A 25,225-nucleotide genomic window follows, 5' to 3' on the forward strand; every position below is an offset into this window, starting at 1 on the left:
AGACCGGTCCCCGCCCAGCCGGCTTCCGCCTGGAATGAAGAGCGTTGCCATTGGCGTCTGTCCCGCGGACCCCACGCGCGCCCCGCCGGTTCCCGCCGCTCTGAGCCCCGCTGCGCGCGCTTCCATTGTCCTTACGGCTGTGGGAGCCGGGACGCGTGTGCGCTGCCTCTGCTGATGCCGAGGCTGCCTTTGCGCCCCCGTCGCACGGTGCGTCCCCCGCCCCATGGAGCCGCCCGGGGGGGCCGCGGCGACCGAAAAGGATCCTGCGCCCCAAGACGACCCCAAGGATGCCAAGGTCTCGGCGCCAGTTGGGGACCCCCAGACCAGGACGTCGCCTCCGCAGAAAGCTGGACACTCTCTACAAAACTGGGACACCGTGGCCACAGTGGGTGAGTGAGAACTCGCGTGTCGGGACGCAAGGGTCCCCTGCGACCCTGGGGCTTTTATCTCCCACACATTTCAGTACACGGTCTCCGGAAATGGGGCGGCCCTACGTCACAGAGCTTTAAGGAGGGTGACTTCACCTTGGGGACTCGGTGGCTCCCTGCTGGGGTGCCAGTCACCCCGGGGACACCACGCCCGGCCTCTCTGGCGCTTGCGCACCCGCTTGGGCCCTAGGGTGCCTCGGGGTCGAATCCAGCCTCCCTAGTGTGGATACCTGGTGGGGTTCAGAGGGGTACGTGACCCCCAGAGGACCCTTCAGGGACAGCTATGCCGATGTTTTCCCCGCATCCCCTGTGTGCCTGGATCTAGGTTTTTCTTTAGTGGCTCCTAGTTTGGTCTCCCTGTGACCCTCCAGGTTACTGGAGAAGTCGGTGGCTTCCCTCACGGGCCGGGATGCTATGAGGGGGCTGGGATCACGCGAGGTATCGTGGGCAGCAGCTTCTCAAGTCTGTCTGGGGCATCTCGGAGACCTCGGTCGCTAGGACAGTTGCGCCCAGTGTGTTGATTTTTAGGAAAGTGTTCCTGGAGGAGGGACGGAGGGAGGGATTGGCGTCCTCTGCTGGCAGAGATGCTAGAGACTTCTTCGTTCACCCCGGTGTTAGAAGGGGTTCAACGCCTAGGTTGAGGGAGTCAAGTCGGGGTTCCGCGCTAGGCTTGAAGGAGGATTAATATCTTCTGAGCCGGGCTGGAGAGATGGCTTGGTGGGTAAAGAAGTTTGTGACCCGAGTTCGATCAAGGTTCCAGCTTGGAGGAAACCGGCTTTTGATTGACTTTTGAAGGAAACGGAGCCCCTGTGAATGTCTTTTACTTATTATGATGTAGCCCTGGTTGACCTTACTGTCACTGTGTAGCTCAAGATGACCTTAAAGTGCACATTCCCCTGCCAATCCTTTCTAAGTGCTGAAATTGCGGTCCTACTCCACCGCAGATTGGTTATATAGTGCTGCGAACCGAGCCCCCACCCTTGTTTTTGAAATATTGATTGAACTGAAAGTCACTGCATAGCCCAAGCGCACTGGAGACTTCAGGCAATCCTCTTGTCTTAGCTTTCCCAGTGCTGGGACCATAGGGACTCACGGACACACAACACTTCAACTGGTTCTCCACCCTTTTCTTTCTTTTTTTGGAGACAAGGACTCTCTACATAGGCCTGGCTGTCCTGGAACTTACTGTGTGGACCAGGCTGGCTTTGAACCTAGAGATGTTCCCACCTCCCAAGTGTTGGGATTAAATTAGTATACCACCACTCCTGGCTTCTTTGGTAATTTTTAAATTCACTTATTTACTGCGCCGCATATGGGCAGGGTGGGGGTCAGGGATCAATTTACAGACATCTGTTATTCTGCCTTCCACCAAGTTGGTCCAGGGTATTGAACTCAAATTCTTGGGTTTGGCAGCAAGCCTCTTCACCTACTAAGTAAGCCCTCTTTCAGGCCCACTGGGTCTCCCATTGGACCCCATTGGGCGTCTTGGGAGCCTCCCTGGGCTGTGTCACATCCTGAATCCTACAACCTTTCTCTGCTGTGAGCTTGTTCCCTCCGAGTCTTCTAGAAGGACCTGGGTGTGTGCACATGTCAGCTTCCCCTCTCCCCAGTCAGCCTTTTATTTTATATACACACACTTAACTGAGCTACAAGAACTCTCATCATTGAGGACTCATATAAGTTTAGACTGTGACTATGACAAACGTGGTGTTCTGGGGGTGTTTGAGACAGAGCTTTCATGTGTAGCCCTGCCTGTCCTGGTGCTTGTTGTGTAGACTAGACTGGCCTGGAGCTGCAGGTGCCTACAAGTACACACCACCCAAATCCACAGGGAGCCACCCCCACACTCACAAGAGTACTCTAGAGCTCACCAGGCGACTCCTGCATCCCCAGTCAGTCCCCAGCACACGCCCTATTCTGCATTCTCCAGAAAATAAATATTGATGATATTGCCTCCTACCTGAAATTCATTTCATTCCAGGCTGAAGATGTGACTCCGTGAGGACAGTGCTTGTAGCTTAGGTGGAATAGTGCTTACAGCCCAATGGGAAGACTGCTTGTGGTTCTGCAGATAGGGTTTTGTGTGATTCAGTGGACAGTATTTATAGCTCCGTGGGTAGAGTAGCTCAGTTGATACAGTGCTTCCATTCAGTGGATAGAGTAGTATAGCTATGTGGGTGAGTGCTTGTGACTCAGTGGGTAGACTGCCTACTGCTCAGCGGGCAGAGTGCTTGCAGCTCAGTGGATCTCAGATCTAAATTTGCGGAACAGGCCCTCTCTGCTTGGCTGGACTTCTGCACTCATTTCCCTGGACTCGGGGGTGATGCCTTGTGTTCTGAGCTGTCACCTGTGCCTCAGTTTACTGTTCAGCACCTTCCTGGCTGGCTTTATGAAAGCCGGTGTTAAATCTGAAACTTGGTGTTAAATTCTCAGTACTGCTAGGGCAGGAGCTCTGTCTAGGTGGGAGTCTACTAAGATGTATGGTCACATGGCTAGCTGTCTTTCAGATCACCAACAGGCTAGCACCTTATTATACACTAGAGAGGAATTGTTGAGGGGGAGTAGGCACCTGGTAGTCCATAGTAACAATAATCCATATCTAGAGCCATCTAGGAGACACTTCAGGTAATTACGTTGAGGAGGGAGGTGCTTGGACACGGATGGGGACCCAGAGTGCTTAAAAAGGAAAAATATCATTCAGAAACTCAGTCAATCACCAGTCAATACTGTCAGTCACAAGCGTTCATGCCTGTGGATGAAATAAGAGCAGCTGTGTCATGCGCCTGTGTCCATTATGCTGTCCCATCCACAAGCCCCAGCCTCACTGCCACATGCTTGATTAGCACTAGAGGAGTAAGATGTGAGATTTGCATAACGTTCATGGATATGTAAATATATACTTACCCACATTGTACCTCGAAGGCCTCCAGCTCCTTCTAGAGCAGTCCCATCATAAACAGGAAAGGGAAGTCTCATCATAGATCTTTGCAAAGTTCCTAAAGACAGACACACTGCACAAAGCCCCTCGCCACAGCACCAAGTCCCTGAGCACCACCTTCTAATTCCTTGTGGTTTCTAGGGGTGGGACTCGTTGTCATTCAAGCCAAGCATCTGCCCCCGATAAAGAGTGAAGGATCATAGGATAGAGGGATGTGTCTGGCTGAAGCACCCAGGAGCTGAACTGGATAGGAAGGGTCTTCCCTGGGGCCTGTGAGTGGTGGGGCTGATGCACTTACACCTTACACTCCTGTGTTTGTTGGGAGAACAACAGGTGAATCTACTCGCCCCATGCCATCTTAAACTCCACCAACCTGTGCCATTTTGGTTTAACCCTATGTGCATCATCTTGAACCCCGCCCACCTTCCGCCATCTTAAATCTCACCCAACCTCTACCATTTTGGCTTGACCCTATATGTGCCATCTTGGAGTCCACCAACCCTGTGCCATTTTGACTTGAACCTATGTGCGTCTTCATGAAAGCCACCCACCCTGTACTATCTTAACTGAACCTACCTTCATCATCTTGAATTCTATCCAGCCTGCTTCATCTTAAATAATCTACATGCACCATCTCGAATCCCACCTCTAGGCAGGCTATTTGAATTGTTCACTGACTTGATTTATTCTTTCAGATTACTTTTCCTGACTGTTTACTCCTCAACACTCTCCTAGGTATCCTCAACCCTTAGCTGTGTGTCTGTCCTCAGCCGCTGGCATCCTTTCTCGAATCACCAAAGGTGACACTCTCTCAGAGGCACTTGTCCTTTATCACTGTGAAGGTGGTTCTAGAGTGAGTTTCAGGATGATTTTGTTTTAGGGCTGGGGCCAGACTGGGATGCCACCCAGAAAGAGGAAAGCAAGAACCTGTCACAACATCAGTCACACAGGCCCGTGCTTCTTGCTTCAGTCACCCCTAAGCCTGGGTGCTCTACGCTGAGTCTGACCACACTCTTAGGACAGTACCTTCATTATCTGGAGAAGTTGAGCTTACTGGGGCTTTCTCTGTATTCACTCAAATTTTCATTTTATTTTATCTTTGAAATACTGGGCATTGAATATAGAATCTCATTTACACTAAGACAATCCCCTCCTTCTCCCTCTTAAGTCTCCTCACTCCTCCCCCTTTGCTTCCTGAGTCTCCCCTTGTAGCTCAGTCTTTCCTGGAACTCACTGTATAGTCCAGGGTGTCCTCAAACCACTGTTAATCCTTCTGTCCCTACCTCAGAAGTGCTAGGATTAAAGCCTACCTCACCAGGCCAAGTTTATGCAAAGTTGGGGAGTGAGCCCAGGGCTTCATGTGTGCTACACCAAATATATTACTTTCAGTTTTATTTCCTGTCTGAAATAGCCATCAGGTCATCACACTTCCTTTATTTTAAAAAGATTTTCTCCTGAGGTTGAGGGTGTAACTCAGTTGATAAAATACTTTTAACTCTGTGGGAAGAGTACTTGTGGCTTAGTAGATTGGCTCTTCTTATGGAAGGCCATCAGTGCTAATGACACATTGATATACCCGACACTTGGCTCGTCCAGGAATATTCTGGGCTGTACTTCCAGTCAACTCTTCTGTTTATTTTCCTTTTGTGAGGCTAGGAATGGAATGTGGGGAAATTTTTTTATTATTATTTTTGAGGGATGGAACCTAGGACCTTGTGTATGCTAGGCAAGCACTCCACTGAGTTACACACCCAGTCCAAGAAAAATCTTATTAGTGTTATTATCATCATCATTATTATTATTGTTATTGTGCTAGGTGCTGGGGATGTGGCCAGGGGACTCATTTGTGCCAGGCACGTACTCCAGCAGTGAGCTGCACCCCCATCCATACCGCCCAGCTCTTTGAACACATCATGTGCTATATTTGACCTGGGACAAGAATCACCATATTCCAACATGATGGCGAAAAGGGAAAGAACCTGCATGCCTCTACACAGCCTACTGGGATTGTCCCTACTTGCACCCCATTGGTTACTGATACCCGGTTCTGGGCATCTGGGCCACTTTCATGTAACATCTGTGTCCGCTACCCTGGGAGCCTATTACATAAAAATTCATCCCTCCCCCATGCCAGTCATACAGAGAATTACTTCTGGAAGGTTCCAGGTATCATCCATGGATGGGGGCACTTGACTACCGTTTGTAGAGTGTGCACAGGGCGTGGGCAGCATCTTCCTACTCTGAGGTAGTCATTTTTTTAATTGAGGAGGCCACTCATTCTTGTGGCGTAGAGGGCAACCTCGAAGTGTGTAAAGACTATAAAATGGTGTACCATTAATTTGGGTGGTGATGTTTGTTACCTCGCTGCCCCCGTGACCTGGGAGTCACTTTACAGGTCAAGGGACTGTGCTAGAGTGACTGGTGTTAATGACTGGGGCTTAAACATCGAAGATGGAGTGATTTTTTTTTAGCACATAGGGATGCTGGGGCATTCACTGGGATGGGCAGATAACAACATGCATTTGAGTGATTGTGGGTATGCTGTAGTTTACAGCCAAGGGATTAGGGGTGGAGGTTGTATAGGGGCAAACAACCAGATCCAGTGACAACACAATTCCTTCTACAGACTTTGAAAAATGGTGTGCAATGTGTATTAGCTAGCTTTCCATTGCTGTGGAAAAAAATCCTTGACATAATAAAATTATAAAGATGTGTTAGCTCCTGGTCTCAAAGGTGTCTGTCTATAACTCCATTGCTTTGGACCTGTGGTGACACAGAGCATCATGGGAGCATTTGATAGAGCAGAGGTGCTCACTACATAGTGGTCAGGAAACAGAGAAGAGGAGACTGGAGTCCCAGTGCCCCATTCAATGACACGTCCCTGATGAGCTAAGTTTCTCCCACTAGGCAGTAAACAGCACCTTGCCCTGGGAGTTTCTGGTACTTTCTTGTTGTCTTTGTTCTGGCAGCTTCTGGCAGTTGGCGCTCTGTTGCACTGTGCTTTTCCACGGTGTTAGGTTTCTCAGCTGCTTTGCCTCTGCAGCTCCCCTGCTCTGTGTAATCAACACCACCAGCTGCCTCTGTACCCACAAGCCGCAGGCACAAGTGTGAAGGAAACAGGTCGGCAGCCATCTGACGCAGAAGCCATCCCGTGGACTGCACATCGCAGTGCATCTGTCAGGTTCTGCTCACACAGTGTATTTTAGACACAAAAGTGATGTGTCCCCCACCAATCAGAAGCACTCACAGGGTTCTAGTGTCGCAGCACTTGCTTTTCTCATTGCTGCGACAAAATGCCTGATAATCAAAATTTAAGGGAGGAGGAATTATTGTGTCCCAGACTGGTGCCAGTCCATCATGGAGACAGGAATATAAATGTCAGGAGCAGAGAGAGGTGACCACTGGGGCTCAGGTCTTTCTCCTCCTCCTTTAATCCGGGAACCCCAGCGAAGGAATGATAATGCCCACATTCAGGGTGGGATTTCCCACCTCAGTGACCCCCCCACTTCAGTGAGCCCCATATTCAGGATAGCCTGGGGCAGACCCTGCTGAGGTTATTCTAAGAACATTTGGAGCATGCTTACCCCAATCCTCTCTGGAAAAGTGTATGTAAATACTCCCACCCACTTTTCCCATCTGATCCACTCTAGGCCAGTCCTGACTTCAGGATCACTTTTGACTCTCTGTGCCCCCTCCAGTCCTGTGTGTTCTGTGACAGGTGTCTCCTGATTGGCTGGCATCCTTTTCTAAATAACAGAGCTACAGAGATCCATTTTATATCCTAATTAATTTATTTTAAGCTAAGACAGCAGAAGTCAAAAGAAGTGCTTTTGAGACTGGGCTTGACAAAGCATGCCTTTTTCCCCTTTAATACAACTTTGGTGCTGAACATGGTTCTCTTGGTCATTGGGCTATTCAGCCCACGGTCTAACTGTGGGTGGGTGGGTGTCTTTCTTGGTCCTATGCCTAGCTCTACCTTGCTGTGGGGAGCATCCTGCATGTTTGCAAAGATTGGGATTTTATGAGGTTTGCTTTTTCTTTTCTTTCTTTTTTTTTCTTTTATTTTGGGAGCAGGGGGTTGAGGACAGGGTTGGTTTCTGTAACTATCCTGGATATTCTGGAACTTTCTCTGTAGACTAGGCTGACCTTGGACTCACAGAGATCTGCCTAATTCTGCCTCTAAAGTGCTGGGATTAAAGGTGTGCACCATCACCACCCAGTGAGTTTTGCCTTTTCTTTACTACATTATAAGGGTAAGCACTATATGTTGAAGTATCATAAGGCAGAAAGCAACTGTGTTTAAAAGTTGAGATGGGGGCTGGGTATTGGTGGTACACACCTTTAATCCCAGCGTTTGGGAGCCAGAGACAGGTGGATTTCTTGAGTTTGAGGCCAGCCTGGTCTACAGAGTGGGTTCCAGTACAGTCAAGGCTACACAAAGAAACCCTGTCTATAAAAAATGCCAGGATGTGGGAGTGTGAGTGGGTAGTTAGATGGGTGAATGGATGAATAAATTGGGAGTGGGGGTGGATGGTTTAGTACGTAGAGTGAAACAGAAAAGAAGGAGTGAGAGGAGAGAGAGGAAGAGATGGATATGGAGCTGGAAAAGGAAAGGAACAAAAGGGGCATAGCTAGAGATGAGGATGGAGAAAGATGAGGAAAGGAAGAATTAGGAGAGGGCAAATGCTGTTGGGAGAGGAAAGAATGAGGAGATAAAAGAGCAGAGGCAGCTGAGGGGTGGATGGAGGAAGAAAGTGCAGGAAGAGCAGAGAGATTCAAGAAGAGGAGCAGAAGCTCCAGGAAGAACTGGAGGAATGAGAGGAAACAAGGGAGGTGATAGAGGTGGAGGACCAAGGAAGAGGTGGTAAATAGAGACAGCTAGGATTAAAATTACCCCACCAGGTCAGGTGGTGGTAGCACAGGCCTTTAATCCCAGCTCTCGGGAGATAGAGGCAGGTGGATTTCTGTGAGTTTGAGGTCAGTTCTGCTCTACAGAGCTAGTTCCAAGACAGCCAAGGCTACACAAAGAAACTCTGTCTTGAGAAACAAAAAAAAGTACCCCACTAGGAGTTGCGGAGTCTAGTATCTGGGCTCTTCCCGTGACAGTGTTTAAATCATGGCCGACTTGAAATACAATCTCCAATACGTATAGCAGACAATTATTTTTTTAAGTTTTAGTCATTATTATTACTATATGTATGGTTGCATATTATAGCATCCTTGTGGACATCATAGGAAAGTTGTTGAGTGAGTTTAAACCACCCTTGCCCTGCCTTACATGGGTGTCTAGATTTGATCTCAGGTTATCAGGTTTGCAAGGCAAGCCCTTTACCCTCAGAGCCATTTCCCTGGCTGCTTAATTGACAGTTGTGTATAAAAACATATGCATAAAGTCCTCAGTGCTCAAGTAAGTTTCTCTCCCTGTGTCCAGCTTTCAGGTCCCAGGTCAGTATGGTGTTCATTTCTCAGATATGTATGCTTTTCCTGATCGAGGGGAGATTTGACTGGCTGCTTTGTCTTCTTTAAGGCACCGGAACGTTCGGCCGCGTGAACTTGGTGAAGGAGAAGACAGGCAGGAGGTACTATGCCTTGAAGATTATGAGCATCCCAGATGTCATCCGCCTGAAGCAGGAGCAGCATGTGCAGAATGAGAAGGCAGTTCTGAAGGAAATCAACCATCCCTTCCTTGTTAAGCTGTGAGTTCCTGGCTCCTTCTTTCTAGCTCCCCACTTCTGCAAGGTTATTCTCTCAAGGGAGCATTATCGGGAAGGTGCTGGCTGTAGCTCAGTGAGTAGAATGCTTGCAGCTTACATGATAGAGAGCTTGTCGCTCAGTGGGTAGAGCACTTGTAGTCCAGTTGACTGATTGCATGTAACTCAGCAGGGAGAGAGTTTGTTGCCCAGAGGATAGAGTGCTTGCAGCCAGCTAATATAATGCTTGTAGCTCAGTGGGAAGAGTGCTTGCCCTCACCTAATAGAGTGCTTGTAGCTCAGAGGTATGAGGTAGGAGATGCTACCCGGGTTTTGTCTTGATTTCTTCTTAATTGTGCATGACTGTGCACATCCAAATCATACCCACAGAGGCCAGAACAGGGTGCTATATCCCCTCAGAACTGTAGTTTTGGGTAGTTGTGTACTGCCCAGCCAGGTGTTGGGATGCAAAGTTTCATCCTCCACAGGAGCAGCAAGTGTGCTTAACCTCTGATCCATCCCTCTAATCTCAACCTATGAATTTTTATAACAACTCCTTTTGTGTGACCTGAATAGGCCTTGTGATGCTGATATCAATCTCTTCTTCAATATGATGCACCTGTAGAAGTCAAAGACCTGGATCTTTTATTACAGCATCTAGTCAAGATGACAGAGTAACCTAATTATTCATTCATAATTTTCATCTAAAACTCAACTGGTGATTTTTATCAATGTTAAAACCCTTTTTTGTATTTTAGAAATATATACACATTTATGTAAAATATATTTTATATATATATGTGCACATATATATGTCTATATATATGTGGAGATCAGAGGATAACATCTGCCATTGTTACTTAGTTCGCACTAAGAGTTTGAGACAAGGTCTCCTGCTGGAACTCAGCAAGTATGACTGTCCCGTGAGCCCAGGAGAGGGTAAATTACCCAGCATGACATCATTGAAATACCACCACATGATAGTCATGTTATTCTGGAGTGTTCCATCTTGTTAGAACATCATAGAGGTACACTATAGTCAAAATTCATTAGAATAGCATAGAATTAGAGTATCAGAGTTTGGAGAGAGGACTCAGTGGTTAAAAGCATCTGCTTCTCTTGCAGGGGACCCCAGTTCAATTCCCAACCCTCACCTTGCAACACACAGTCCTCTATAATTCTAATTCCAGGAGATCCTATGCCCTCTGCTGGCCTCTGTGTCTGCTGTACTCTTATATGTACACACACACACACACACACACATATATATATGTACACACTTAAACACACAGATATAAATAAAATACAGAGAAGTATTTTTTAAAAATTTAAAACACAAGAACCTTAAATTATACATGAACTTAAATATTAGCCAAAATGGGTTCCTCTTGGTGGAAACACCAACTAAGGCTCATCCCTCTGTATCTGTCCCAGTCCTTCTTATGAGGACTCAGTCCTGTTAAGTCAAATCTATCCCAGAGACATCATTCTACCTGTTTCCCCATAAAGACCCGGTTCCACACACAGTCCTGTCCCAAGGTCTTGGGTGTGCAGACTTTTAACACAGAAATTTTGGAGGAATGAATCCTGAGTGGTTAAGTCAGACTAGACATCTCCACCCACTCCTGTGTGACTACACATTCCTTATAGGAATCTTTTCTTGCTTTTATATATTTTGCATTCATAGGACTCAACAGGCAGGTTAAGAACTAGGTTAAAGTTCACATAGTGTTACAGGGACTTGGAGTACTTACAGCCTGGCAGAACATGCCGTGTATCTGCCCAGCTGTGGGAACACAACTTAGTCGGGCCTTTGAACTTTCAAGGATGATGTGCATGCTGCTGGAGATCTTCAGGGTCATCATCCTGCTTGCGTGTGTCAGCTGTGAACGTGGAGTAGTCTGTTTGTCTTGAACAGACATGGGATGCATAGTGAGAATGGCTTCAAACAGCTGATAGGACTCTCAGTTTGTATTGCCTCAGGGATCTGGGCTTATTTGCAAATGGCTTTAGTAAGAGTTGGTATTAGACTTAGCCCACTGTGGGTGGCACTATTCCCAAAGTACAGGGAAAATGTCCTGTTTCAACTGTCAACTGACACAACCCAGAAAGGTCTCACTGAGGAATCTTCCACTTCAGATCAGCCTGTGGGCATGTCTGTGGGAGTATTCTGATTGATGACTGATGTAGGGATCTGCCCACTGCAGGCAACACCATCCCCAGGTAGGATGAGAGTGTGCTGTCACTTGACACAGAAAATTTGTGCTCTGATTGGAGACCATGATCTCTCTTCTTGTACAACCATTCCTTTTATGTCAGAGGGATATACACACAGAGATCTAACCAGGAATGAAGCCTTGAGTAGAGTAAATTTTTGGAGAGGTATGAACTGTAATCTCTGAAAGGCCCAGTGTCTCCGGACACAATACAGCAGGTGTCTAGAGGAGCCTCCCATCCTAGGGGATTATAGTCAGAGAATGATCTGTAGACATTGCTTTGTGCGCGTGGAAAGCAGTGATGTTTTTGGATGAAAACCTTGTGGTAGTTGGGAGAGTTACTTGGCGGGGGGGGGGGGAGAAAGAGAGAGAGGGATAGATAGATAGATAGATAGATAGATAGATAGATAGATAGATAGATAGATAGATAGATAGATAGATAGATAGATAGATATTAGTAGATAGATGATATAAATGATAGTTAAAGATAAATGATGGATGGATAATGGATAGATGATAGATGGTAGACAAGATAGATGGTTGGATGGATAGGTTAAATAGCTAGATAATAGATGATTGGTAAATAGAAGAAAGGTAGATACATACATACATACATACATACATACATACATACACACACATATGCATATGTTCACACATACATAATACATACATAGTTTTGGTTAAGATCAGGGTGTTGGTGAAGGTCCCACCTAGAGCAACACTGGCTTAGCACATACTCTGCCTGCGAACTTCACCTTCAGGTTGTCCTCACATAGCAACCTAAGACATCCTAACATCAACCTGCAGCCACAGTTCATCTAAGCACAACCTTACCATTAGGTGAACTGACATCGGGCATCTTAATCAAACATCCTCATTTCTTACTGGCCAGCTTTGACTCTGTTGCTATGATAAAACAGTGATGCAAAGGGACTGAGAGTCTCTAAGGGTTAACTTGGCTTTCACTTCTCTGTCACCATACCCCCCCCCATCTTGGAGGTAAGGCAGAGCAAGACCAGAAGCAGAAAGTTTTCATCCAGCACAAGAAGCCCTCTTCACAGTGGGCAAGTTCTCCCATGTCAGTCATCAACTCCCTACAGATACCCACAGGCCAGTCTGATGTGGGAAATGTCTCACTAAGATCCTACCTAAGTGACTCCAGGCTGTGTCGAAGGTGACAGCACATCTTCCCGCAGCTAGGGAATGGTGTCACCCACAGTGGGCATGATCTGCATTCATCAATCAATTGAATGAAGAACCTCCTCACAGACATGCCCACAGGCCAGTCTGATATAGAAAGTTCTTTGCTATACCATTGAAAGTTAAAGCTAACCAGGGCACATACATATGTTTGCACTTTTTTGTGTATTTATCTTTATATCTGTATTTATACAACAGGCCAGTCTGATAAAGAAAGTTCTTTGCCGTACCGTTGACAGTTAAAGCTAACCAGGGCACATACATATGTTTGCACCTTTTTGTGTATTTATCTTTATATCTGTATTTATACTTTGATATTTGTATATAGACACATGTTAGTGTCTGTATACACCAGTATATTAACGGGAACATCTACCTCTGTATATCCAGAGTCTGCACACATGTCTTGCCATCCGTGTCTATCGATCACCAACATCCATCTGCATCTACATCTGAGCACCTACCTCAACACCCATCATGCACTCTGTTGCATCTTGCAGGTTCTGGACTGGCCATGACAACCGCTTCCTGTACATGCTGATGGAGTTCGTGCCTGGTGGTGAGCTGTTCACTTACCTGAGGAACCGTGGCCACTTCTCCTCAGTTGCAGCAATCTTCTACTCCACAGAGATCGTGTGTGCCATCGAGTACCTGCACTCCAAAGAGATCGTGTACAGGGACCTAAAGCCTGAAAACATCCTTCTAGATAGGGAAGGGCACATCAAACTCACTGACTTTGGCTTCTCCAAGAAGCTGGTGGATAGGTGAGTGGGAACAATCACAGGGTCATCAGAGGTTGATCGACAATTGAAGGTTTGATTTAGGTGGGTGAACCGACATAAGCAGAATGCACAGTAGGCTCTGGTGTGATGCACCCCTCCCTCCATCTATCTAATTGGGTATCCTATTATTTTCTTACTAATGTTGTTAAACACTCCTAAAAAAGTTTTTTAAGGAAGAATGGGCTTATATTAGTTGGTTCCTGGTTCCATCATGGGATCACGTGCCAATAGGACCATGTGTAGAGGGCAGCTGCTCACATTGCAACCACATACAGGAAGAGAAAATAGGAAATAAGGCAGGGTTCTCAAACCCTGAGCTCACCCCCTGCTGGGCACCAAGTGTTAAAATACCTGAGTCTGTGGGAAGCAGTCCACACCCAGTGTACAACTTTGGGAGTGGTGGTGTCCCTCCAGGTTGTGAGCAAAGGAGAAAATCATGCTGTTATCAGAGTGGTTGAATTTTGTTCTGGAAAATTGTAATAATGTCCATGTGAGAATAACTTTGTATTTGAATATATGTGCATATGCAAATATATTTAAATACATATCTATATTACACGTACATTTGTGCAGTTTATATGTTTACATACATGTATGTATGCTTACAGATATACACATACATGTAGATTTTACACACACAAGCATATGTTCAGGGATACTATAGCTAGGTAACATGTTAGTTCCATTTTTGTTGTTGTTTTTCAAGAGTTTCTCTGTGTAACAGCTCTGGCTGTCCTGGAACTTACCTTGTAGACCAGGCTGCCTTGAGCTCACAGAGATCCGCCTGCCTCTGCCTCCCGAGTGCTGGGATTAAAGGCGTGCGCCAGCACCGCTAGGGGGCAGTTTGATTTTTAATGCATTTTTTGCCTCAAGATGTATTGTATGTGTGTGAGTAAGTGTGTGTGTGCATGCACGTGCACATACATGCACAGGCGTTACCCACAGAGATCATAAGAGGGCATTGGATCCCCTAGAACTGGAGTTACAAGTGAATGCCTGTAGTCATGTGGGTCCTGGGTCCTGAACCCAGGTTCTCTGCAAGAGCAGCCAGCCCTCTTAAGGCTGAGCCACCTCTCCAGCCTCCATCTTAGTGTTTTCTATTTATAGAACTCTTTCCTTAGGGTCCTCTGCTCAGGGCTAAGGGAGCCCCTCGTAGGTAATGAAGAAGATGGTGTCACATTCCTGTTAAGTCATAGGGTGGGGGTGGGGGGGAGAAGGCTTCACATTGAGGGAATCAGGCACTTTGCAGCCTCAGCAGGGTATCTCTGTGCTGGGGACAGATTCTCTGTGGTCCCAATACTAGCAGAGTATGCTAAATACCCTTGACCAACCAGACAACCATTGGGGTATTTTTGCAAAAAAAAAAAAAACTGATTGCCTGTAGAGAGTTTCAAGGCTGTAGAAAGAAGTCAGGCCCAAGGCTGTAGAAATTTCCACCTAAGGCATGCAAATCTCCAGCCTGGGGCAGACACAGAAAGACTCAGCTTTCAGCCCCGTAAGTGGAGCTCTCTCAGGTCCAGTTACCTGTGGCCTCCTCAGCTACTGTGCTCTATCTACCCTGATCTTGTTCTAACTGAGTCGGGCTACAAGGATCGAAATCTGAGTTAATGGGCCCAGAAGCACACAGGAGCCAGTGACTGAGTGGCCCCTAGTGTATTCCATCGGGATGGGGTGTGAGGCAAAGGGTGTGTGTGCACCCCAAACTGGATGAGCTTGAACTCCTGATCCTTGTGCCTTAACCTCCCGAGTGCTTAGATGACAGGTGGGCATCTCCATGTCCTGTTTCCACTGGGACTAGAACCTGGGCCCTGTGTCTGCTAGGCAAGCGCTCTATCCATTCAGCTACACGCTTCCCACCCACAAAGCTGTCGGCACTCTACTCACTGACCTATAGTTCCATCCCTGCATAGGCATCTGAGTTGAACTGCACAATCCGTTGCACCAGGTCCAGATCCATTATTTACAGATTCTGGGCCTGAGTCCCTTCTGTACATTTCACTTGCAGGACTTTTCCCCCCATCTATTCCCTGCTCTGTCTGGTTCGCTGCACAGAGGTTTTTAGTGTTGTGCCCTCCCACTGCCAACCTTCCTGAGCCATTAGAGTCCTTTTCAGAAAGTCCTTGTGCTGTGACTTGTGCAAGTCCCCTGCAACTGGAGTTACAGGTGGTTGTACCACCACCACGTGGATGCTGGGGATCACAAGAACAAATACTCTTATTCACTGAGCCATCTCTCAAGCCCTCTGTTATGGCACCTTCCAAATTTCATGGATACTGCTTCTGTCATCCCCCATAGGACATGGACCCTCTGTGGAACACCAGAATACCTTGCCCCAGAAGTCATTCAGAGCAAAGGCCATGGGAGAGCCGTGGACTGGTGGGCACTGGGCATCCTTATATTTGAGATGCTGTCTGGGTGAGTGACCCTCCTGAATGCAACCGGACACACACGGTGTCTTCTTCACACCCCACACAGTACCTTGAATCTCCTTTCTGACACTTGGCACATGGACGTACTCACTGCACTATCAAGATTTGGAGGGTATTTAGTTTTCTATAAACCCAGTATTTAGTTTCCTTAAACGAGAATTTAAATTTTCAAAGACATTCATAGTTCCCTATGTGTAACATCCATCTTATTTGTGGGATGACACATGAGGCTGAGCAGTACCCACGGTGAACAAATGACACCAGTCAAACAGTGTAGTAGTGATAGAAGAGCAGATGAGGAAGGCAATGTTGTGCTATGTTTTTTCACCACCCTAAATTTCCTTTCTTGGCAATGCATAGAATGTGGGAGTTATGGGCTTTGTTTGTCTCCCACTTGCCTGGAAGGTTGGTCATTCCTGAGGGTCACTATTATCTGTCAAGTCTAGTATACACTTGAGAAAATTGTATAAACATAGAAAACGAGATGTCCACAGATCTAGGTGTAACTGGAAGAATTGGAGGCCAATACCCTGACAGTGTTCACCTGTGTAGACCTAGAGTCACTGGCTCCTGCTGGGGAAGTGACAGTTATCTCAGCCCCACGGGTTTTTCTCTGGTGCCTAGATAAAAGAAAGTTCATCCTTTGTGGATCAAACCAAGTATTAAAAAAAAACAGCTTGCAGGAGGATTTTACTAAAGTAGTATGAGATTTGTCAAGAAGGAGCATCCACCTACCCACCCACCCATTCATACACCCACCCATATATACATACATATACTCATCTAACCATCTATTCATACATCAGCCCACCAATCCATTCATCTGTCCATCCATCCATATACTCACTTATCCACACACCTACCCATCCATCCATCCACCCACCAGTCATCCATCCCCCAACTCATCCATCTACTCACCTACCCACTCATCTACCGCATCCATCCACTCTTCCAGCTCCTGGAGGCTCCAGGTATGCTTGGCTTTTGTGGCCTCTTCAATCCCATCTTCACATGGCTTCTCCTATGGCTCTGTATTTGTTCTGTCTTAAGGTTACTGTTACTACATCTAGAGTCATCCTTACTCAGGATGAACTCATCTCAAAATCTGTCACTCATTCTCTAGGTAAAGACCCTATGTGCAAATGGGTCCCAGTGATGTGTTCTGGAAAATTTGTACATATTGTCTGTGTGTGTGTACAATACATGAAATATAATTTCTTTGAAATATCTACAAAATGTATACTATATAACATAACTCATAAGATACACACACACATACGCACACACACACATACACACAAACAAGGAAATGCTTTAAAATCAATATAAAATTTTTTTCATGTCGTACTGATTCTGAAGAAAAGCCTGGGGTCCCAATATCTTTTTGAAGGGCACATCTCCAATAGCCTAACTTTCTGCTACTAAGCCCCACCTCTCAAAGGTTTATAATGGTCAGTTCCACCCCCTGCTGGGGATGAAGTCATCAACAGAGGCCCTCTATGCTTTCCCTGTCTTCCTGTGGCTACACTGCCTCCTGAGAGCATCTGCTTGCCATCTGTCTTCACATGGCCATGTTGCCAGTTTGTCAAGCAGTGGAGCCATCTGACACAAATTATTTTTTGCCTCCATTAAGCAAAAATAACTGGCACAAAGTAGACATAATTCTGTATTTAATTCTGCTAAAAATACACACTTCTCTCTGCAACAGGTTTCCCCCATTTTTTGATGACAACCCATTTGGGATTTACCAGAAAATCCTTGCGTGCAAAATAGATTTCCCCAGACACTTGGATTTCACCTCTAAGTAAGTGCACTTGCGATTTCCTGCCCTGTCCCTGTGTTTATTTTCAGCGCTTTGTGAAATAATACTGAAAGCACACACTCCTGGCAAATTCTCTGATTCATTACATATGCCAACCACTTTTCCCACCAGGAAGGGAAAACTTTTCATTTTACTGAAATATAATATTTGAAAGACCTGTTATATATCTCATTCTTTTTGAGATAGAATGTGTTGAAATCAATGCAGATTTGGAGCCAATTGTATAAGTGATCACTCTGTCCATCAATCCATCCATCCATCCATCCATCCATCTAATTTATTAGTTATTAATTTATAGTTGAGTGAGGGTCCTATTTTGTAGCCCTAGCTGTCCTGGTACTGCTGTGTAGATGAGGCTAGCCTTGAACTCATAAATATTATCCCCCTGAGTTCTGAAATGAAAAATGTGCAACACTGTGCCAGGCCTATTTATTAACTTTTTAACTTTAAGTTTTTAAACTCTTTTTTGAACCACTAAGAAAAGAGGGGCTTAGTGGGAAGAAGTTGGGTTATTGGAGATAGGCCCGTGAAGGAGATGCTGGGGTCCTAGGCTTTTCTTCATGATCACTTCAATGTGTAAATATGGTATTTTTATTAATGTTTTGACAATTTCATACACATATATGGTATATTTTGCTGAGATTGGTTTATTAGTTGAGCTAGAAAGGCAAACCTCTGTGGCTCCACAAGTGTTCTTTTTTTCTATCTTTTTCTCTTTATAAAATTGCATTCATCATAAAGAATTATTATATACAAGGTCAACATGTTGCTTAACAAACATTTGCTCAGTATTCATACTGACCATGCATTTCATGAAGACTATCGTAAAATTAGTGGAAAAGAAAAAAGAAGGGTTAAAAAATATATAAATACCTTTAACTTTCCTTGATTTGAGTGTGGTTAAATTTGAGCATTTTCTAACCAGAATGAGCCTTCATCTCCAATCGTTTATTTTTTTCATTTAGTTAATTAGGAAGAAGGGTCCACATAGTTCAGAACTTCTGATCCTCCTCTTTTAGCCTCCCAAAGGCAGGGTGACAGACAGATTTGTGCTACCTGTATCCAGACTATGTAATACAGCAGATGGAACCCAGGCCCGCGTGAGCACTGTACTCACTGAGTAGAAGCAATCAACCAACTGAGAAATAAGCATTCTGCCCACTGAGCGACAAACCCTCATCCAATTTAACTGCAAGCTCTCTGCCCGCTGTGTTACAGCCACCCTTTCCACTGAACTACAGTCCCTCTTGGATATTATTATGGGTGCTATGGATTGCAGGATATTTGTGTGCACGTGTATGCGCGCACGCGCGCACACACACACACACACACACACACAGAGCATCCCATCTCCACCCTGCCTTAATTTCTCCAAGTCTTTGATTTACTGCACCTCACTGTCCTTTGCATTCTCTGTCTTTTATCCACAATAAAGACACAGCAGAGTGGCTGGTGTTTGGGATTTTATTCAGCAGGTGTGCTGGGGCTGCAAATTCGGTCTCCCTAGACAGACCTGCATAAACGAACACAGGTGTGGTCCTGCAAAGCCGCCTTGTCAGTTACACAGGAGGAAACAATGCTGGGATAGATAAGTGCTAAAGGGTTGCAGGCAAATTCCCTGGATGGAGGGCTTGTAGTTCAGAGTACTTATCGGCAGAATTGGCTGGGTGCTGGTTGTTCAGTGGGGAGAGTGCTTATACTTCAATCAGTAGAGATTTTGTACCAATTTTCTACCATTTGAGTACTTGGTAGTTGAACACTGCGTAGAGCCCAGTAGACAGAGTGCTTGTGGCTCAGTGGGTAGAGTGCCTGTCACTCAGTGAGTTGTGCTGGTGCCTCTCTTGGCATGCCCCGAGACCTGGGCTTCATCCCTCACTGTGTAAATGGTACGCACGTCTGTATCCCTGGCTTGTAAAAGGCAGAAGCCAGAGGTCAGGGGTTGAAGGTCAGTGTTAGGAGTGGGAGCCCAGGAAGCAAGCAGCCTACCCACCCTGCCCCCTGCAAATGCTTTCCCTATGGACACACTGTGTGAGTGCAGGTGAGGTTGGTGCCTGTGTTGTTTCTGGCATTTTCCCTATCTAAGTGGAGTCTGCTCTGTTCATGCAGGGACCTGATCAAAAAGTTGCTGGTGGTAGATAGGACCCGGCGCCTGGGCAGCATGAAGGTGAGTCATGCCAGGGTGTTCCAGTTTGCACACTGATAGTAACATCTGCTCAGGGTGTTCCAGACCATGCTCAGTGTTCGTTATTTTTGTGGTTTGTTTGTTTTTATTAATTCTGTGTATATACTACCTGGGTATATCACCGGCCACAGTGGGCAGAACACACCGGTTTCCCTGCTGCTGCAGTTATAGGTTGTCCACCACCATGTGGGTGCTGCAAACCAAACCTGGGTTCTGTACAAGAGTAGCCATCTCTCCGACCCATTTTTGCTGTTTTCATGTAGCCCAGGCTAGGCGTAAACTATGTAGCTGAGCATCACCTTGAACTTGTAACCCACCCACCTCTACCTCCCAGAGCAGGGATGACAGGCTTGCAACACTTCTCAAGGTTGACTTATTATTCTTTGTTAGAGTTTTATTATTATTTATTTGCTTGTTTTTTCTTATTTGTTTGTTTGTTTGTTTTTGAGGTGGGGCTTCCCCAAGTAGTCTGGCTGCCCTGGAACTCTCTGTGTAGACTAGACTGACCTCAAACTTTACAGGAATCCACCTGCCTTCCTTCCCAGAGTGCTGGAATTAAAGGCATATGCCACCACATCTGGCCACTTATTTTTTTAATCTGCTTTATTGGAGAGAGACTTTACAAATAATACCACATACACACACACACACACACACACACACACAGTTTTTCTAAAGCTTTTTACTGTATATGTTTATTCTCAAGAACGGGGTAGAAGACATCAAGCGGCACCGATGGTTCCGGGGTGTGGAGTGGGAGTCAGTGCCACAGAGGAAACTCAAGGTAGGACTATCATACACCCTTAAACTAAATGAACCCCTCCGTATCCTAGCCTAACCATCCATCAAGCTCCCACTGCTGTGTCTCAGTCTTAAAAATTAATTTGGCAGAGATTTATTTAGTGATTGTCTCCATGTATGTGTATTAGTTTATGTACACCATGTGACTGCAATACCAGGGTGGCTTCAGCCCCTCCTTGTAAAATTTACATTCTGAGTGACAGGCAGTGCATGGCCCCACTCAGCTGCCTGGTGTTACCATTCCCCGTGAGCCATGCAAACATTACTGTCAGTCAACAAAAGTATTCGACTTCCTCACATTTCTGCATAATGGTGCTTCCCTTATTTATTTTGTGTGACCCTTAGCCACCCATTGTACCCAAGTTATCGGGTGATGGCGACACCTCCAACTTTGAGACTTATCCAGAGAGTGAGTGGGACAAGACCCCACCTGTGTCTGACAAAGAACTGGAAACGTTCAAAAATTTCTGAGGAACGGGAACCCACATCTGCAAGGTGAAACTTTTGTATTTCTGAATTTTAAGGTAGGCTGTCATATAGCCAAGGATAGCCTTGAACTTACCATGTGGTCGAAAAAAATAACACTGTGCAGCTGAAGATGGTGAGTTAGCCAGTTTGCAGGATTTCTTAAAATGATCGACAGGTCAGTTACTAGTAGATATTGCCAATCACTTAACTGCCCCCCCCCCCCGCGCTTTCTTTTTTCTTTGCTAGGAGCATGAAGAATTCCACGCAGTGCCGAGGACCAGAACCATTTTTGTTGCTTGACTTTATTTTTTTTTCCTGAAAAACTAGAAGGATTCGGTATATGTATCCACTACCCATTCAAGGCTAACGGGATCATTGCCCTCGGGACCCAGCCTCATTTCAAAACTAGAAACCTGCCCGTTGGGAAGTTTGTAAAACCTGTTAAATTGTAGATTTTTTCCCCTTCTTTGTGAGTCTTGTGTTCGTGCTGTGGAGTTATTGTTGTTGTTTCGCTACTGAATTTTGTAAGTTTGAATTTGACCCATTTAATTCTAGCTGTCACTGTGTATGTGCACAGACAATGTGCAAAACTGATACTTTGATATGCCTGGGACATGTTTATTTTCCCAAGCTTTCTGAAAAATCTGTCACCCTGCAGGCAAAAAAAGGAGGGGTGCGATATATGCATTTTTAAAATGCTTTTCTATGCATTTTGTAGTCATTTGTCTGCATTGTTTGTTAGGTTTCTCTCTGGTCACTATAAACTTGGAAGGCAGGAAGCCACATGTCCTGCAGACCCTCTTTCAAATATGGCACAAACAGGTGACTTTCTGCAATCTTCCAGTTTACACGTTTCCAGTAAAATATCCTTTCCTAAAATTAAGCCAGAACTTTGTATAATGCATTAACCACTTGGCATCCTGGGTGCAAAGATTGCCTTTTTATGATAATACAAATTTATCCACATTCCCAAAAGGGAACTTTAAGGATCCACCCCTCAACTCCCTCCTCTGTTGTAAATGACATTTTCTTCCCACCAAACTCAGTCCTGTTCTTCCAGCCTTATTCATCTGTAAAAACTCAGGTTCCAGGCTGGTAACTTTTTTTTTCTTTTCTTTTATTTCTTGTTTTTTTTTTTGAGACAAGAGTTTCTCTGTGTAATGGGCCTAGCTGTTCTGGAACTAGCTCTGTAGACCAGGCTGGCCTCAAACTCACAGAGATCCACCTGCCTCTGCCTCCCAAGTGCTGGGTTAAAGGTGTGCACCACCACTGCTCTGCCGGGCTGGGAACTTTTATGAACGTTTGTACAGAGCTGTATTTTCAGTGAGCTTTCTCAGCCCTTCCCAGTATGCAAAATAACTGGGTTATGTACCACAAACAAACATACAGGAGATAGAACTCAAGATTATAATCAAGCCCTGTGAATACACACGCTGACCCACATAGGTGCTGTCTTCATTTGATATTAAGTAGGAAATAATATAAAATCAGCGTAGGAAACATCGCCTTAATTCTAAACATATACGGGGAGATCACACATATGCACATGCACCCACTGTGTGCTCTTATTTAACAGTTTGACCCCTGATCCTAAAAATAAAATTAAACACCCTTATAAATTATATCATGTGATGTCATTGTAGTGACATCAGGTAGTGTGTATGAATCATAATTTTTATTTTACTATTCTTAATGTGTGTGCATGTGGCTTCAGTACATACGGGGCCAGCAGAGCACTCCAGAGACTCTGCAGCTGGACATACTAGGCGATTGCATGCTGCGCTGTCCATGTTGGAATGGATAAAGGAACTATGTCCTCTTCCTGCCTCTGAGTCCAAGGAGAACTGTGCACCCAGCACCTTCTCTTAAAGCAATGGGACAGTTAATGAATTTCAAATTTCTCTGATGGTTCGTTGACTTGAACCAAGTACAAAAGATAATCAGTAACAACTACTAATTTAAAAACAAATCCCCATGCTCTCCAATCAAGACTAATTTTTGTGTGTGTGTGTTTAGTAGCTATAAAGTACTCAGTGCTGCGGAATGGTGCTCACCTCACCTAATTAACTGTTACATGTTACACTGTAAAACGTGATTTGACGGCTAAATACTGTTCACAGGACCCTCGGGCTGTGCTTATATCTCAACATTGGACCAAAACATAGCAGTCAATCACCACTGTGTTGCTCGGTGAACCCTAGGCAAGATTTAGCATTGTGTGGGGCTCTATGTTGGAATGAAAAACTGGAGAAAGGGTCTTTCACTTCTGGCTGTATATTTTGAGGTGTGTTGATTTCCTGGGTTGTGTGTGTGTGTGTGTGTTGTTGTTGTTGTTGTTGTTTTTGATGAAGCTACATAGGGAGCATTGATGAGTGCCTGACACCTGTCATTCTTGTTTCACACACACACTGCAAACCACCTGAAAATGATGATGCAAAGTCAAGGTTTTTGTATGAGTTGGTTTCTCCCATCTGTGTCTTTGTGTCCGTGTCCCTACCCTTGCTTGTTCCCATCAAATCTGCCTTGTGAACCTCACAGCCTTGCATCCAACCGCACACTGTCATTTCCATGGGGGTGTGGGTGCTCTAGCTGGCTATGTAATAGACATCCTTACTTGTGTAACTTGGGGAAAGTGAGCGGGAGCAGGAGCCTTCCCAGCCCTCCTGGTCCTCACAGGTCAGACTCAAAACCCCTTGGCAACCTCAGTTCTCCCAGTGTGGGGATTCACCACTCGACCTCCTGATGGAACAGGTGTCGCGTACACTGTGCAGGTGTGTCCCGCTGCCGAGCACTTGCTGGCTCATCTGAAATTAGCACCTGGAATGAAAAAGCCTGGTCTTTCATCTTACTTTCTAATCCTGCTGCACAATTTAAAAATCACTGTGATTTGTGTATATATCTATATCTTTCTATATATATTTGCCCCCAGGAAGATTTTTCTGCTGTCTAATTTATGAAATAATACTATTGAGTCCAGGTTTGTTTAATAAAAGTTTGTATGTTAAGAAATCTGTCTCAGGTCCTTCCTTGGCTTTTCCAGTAATCCGGGTTAACACTATAGAACAAAAGTGGTTAATGACCACAGTGGCCCAGTCACCAGTTGGTGACCATTCTGAGAGGCAGAACTGAAGATGCTCAAATAAAGTCAGGTTTATCAAGGAAATGGGTATGTACCCCTGTAGCAGGGGCTGATGATTGTTTCCATGAAAATTAGCACCCCCAGGGTTTTTCTAGTGTTACAAACTGCCAACAGCATAAAGGGGAGGAGGGGCATAACCTAGTCAGGGAGAAGAGTGAGCAGGGAGTGGTGGGGCTGCATGAACCCAAAACACCTGCTGTTACAGGAAGATTTTTCCCAAGGGAGAGTAGAAGCCACCTGGAGTTGACTAAGTGCACATGCTATCAGAGGCCTGGATTCAGCCTCTCAGAGGAGTGAATGCTTCCTTCTTCAGCAGCTAAAAAACAAGTTTTCCTGTTGGCACACGGAAAAACCTCCCTTCCTAGCCAGCCTCAACTTGGCTTGATGGACACGTTCAGTAATCGGCACCCAGAACACTGAGATAGGACAGTGTTGGCAGCCAGTCAAGGCTAAACAGCAAGACAATTTCAAAGAACAACAAACAAGCCAGACCTCAGTTGGAGGCCTCAGAAACTTCACACCTAGAGTGGCTCTAAATTAACAACACTATTTAAAAAATAATAATGATTGCACTACTAGGTCAAGCAGAATTAACAACCTTCATTTTTTGTAAAAATATCTTAAAAGTTTCAATCTGTATACAAATATATAATACAACATAATTAGCTACGTTAAATACTACAAACTAATGTGAGTCCGATGGGACAGGAAAACCACATTTAAGCTTGAAGAACCATTTTTCTCGCCATATTAGCATTTTCTCAAATACATGGGGAATATGAAGTGATGATAAGGTGCATGGAACAGGGCCCCCAAATCACACGTTTGTGTGTGTGTGCATAAAACTTCTAACACAGGTACTGGGCCTAGCACTACTGAGAGAAGGTCTCCACTGTCGTGCCTTGGTCAGAAGTTGGTAAACAGTAAACAATGCCAAGCCCAAACCACAGAAAATCATTGGTAACATGACATCTGCAGCAAGGTTGCCAAATCACAAACATCCTAAGTAATTGTCTCATAAATCTCTTTTAAACGATTTTTTTTAGTCTATTCTCCCCAGTAGCTGCTCGTTGAAATCGGCACTCCAGCCGGCACAATCCATGAGCCAATTCCACTGCCCCAGGAAC

At 45.4% G+C, this 25,225-nt stretch overlaps 1 protein-coding gene across 2 annotated transcripts; it reads left to right on the top strand.

The window, feature by feature from the left end:
• Positions 1-23,962, top strand: Prkx (protein kinase cAMP-dependent X-linked catalytic subunit). 2 transcript variants are annotated; one of them, XM_075957343.1, is made up of 9 exons: positions 1-389; positions 8,894-9,062; positions 12,976-13,239; positions 15,553-15,672; positions 17,395-17,490; positions 19,615-19,672; positions 20,397-20,474; positions 20,837-20,986; positions 21,206-23,962. In XM_075957343.1, exons 1-8 carry the CDS (start codon positions 224-226, stop codon positions 20,960-20,962), a joined length of 1,077 nt encoding a protein of 358 aa, XP_075813458.1. In that variant the 5' UTR covers positions 1-223; the 3' UTR covers positions 20,963-20,986; positions 21,206-23,962. The 2 variants fall into 2 exon arrangements, with proteins under 2 accessions (XP_075813458.1, XP_075813459.1); XM_075957344.1 differs by lacking the exon at positions 17,395-17,490.
• Positions 23,963-25,225: the final 1,263 nt, after the last annotated feature.

This window comes from Microtus pennsylvanicus, chromosome X (genome assembly GCF_037038515.1).
Source record: "Microtus pennsylvanicus isolate mMicPen1 chromosome X, mMicPen1.hap1, whole genome shotgun sequence".
Classification (NCBI taxonomy): Eukaryota; Metazoa; Chordata; class Mammalia; order Rodentia; family Cricetidae; genus Microtus; species Microtus pennsylvanicus.

What these genes read in the sequence shown, in the direction of transcription:
- Prkx (XM_075957343.1), top strand. Translation starts at nt 224, where the DNA reads ATGGAGCCGCCCGGGGGGGCCGCGGCGACCGAAAAGGATCCTGCGCCC. An exon ending in ATATTTGAGATGCTGTCTGG is followed by an intron (nt 15,673 to 17,394) that starts GTGAGTGACCCT and finishes TCTCTGCAACAG; the next exon opens with GTTTCCCCCATTTTTTGATG. An exon ending in GGCGCCTGGGCAGCATGAAG is followed by an intron (nt 19,673 to 20,396) that starts GTGAGTCATGCC and finishes TTTATTCTCAAG; the next exon opens with AACGGGGTAGAAGACATCAA.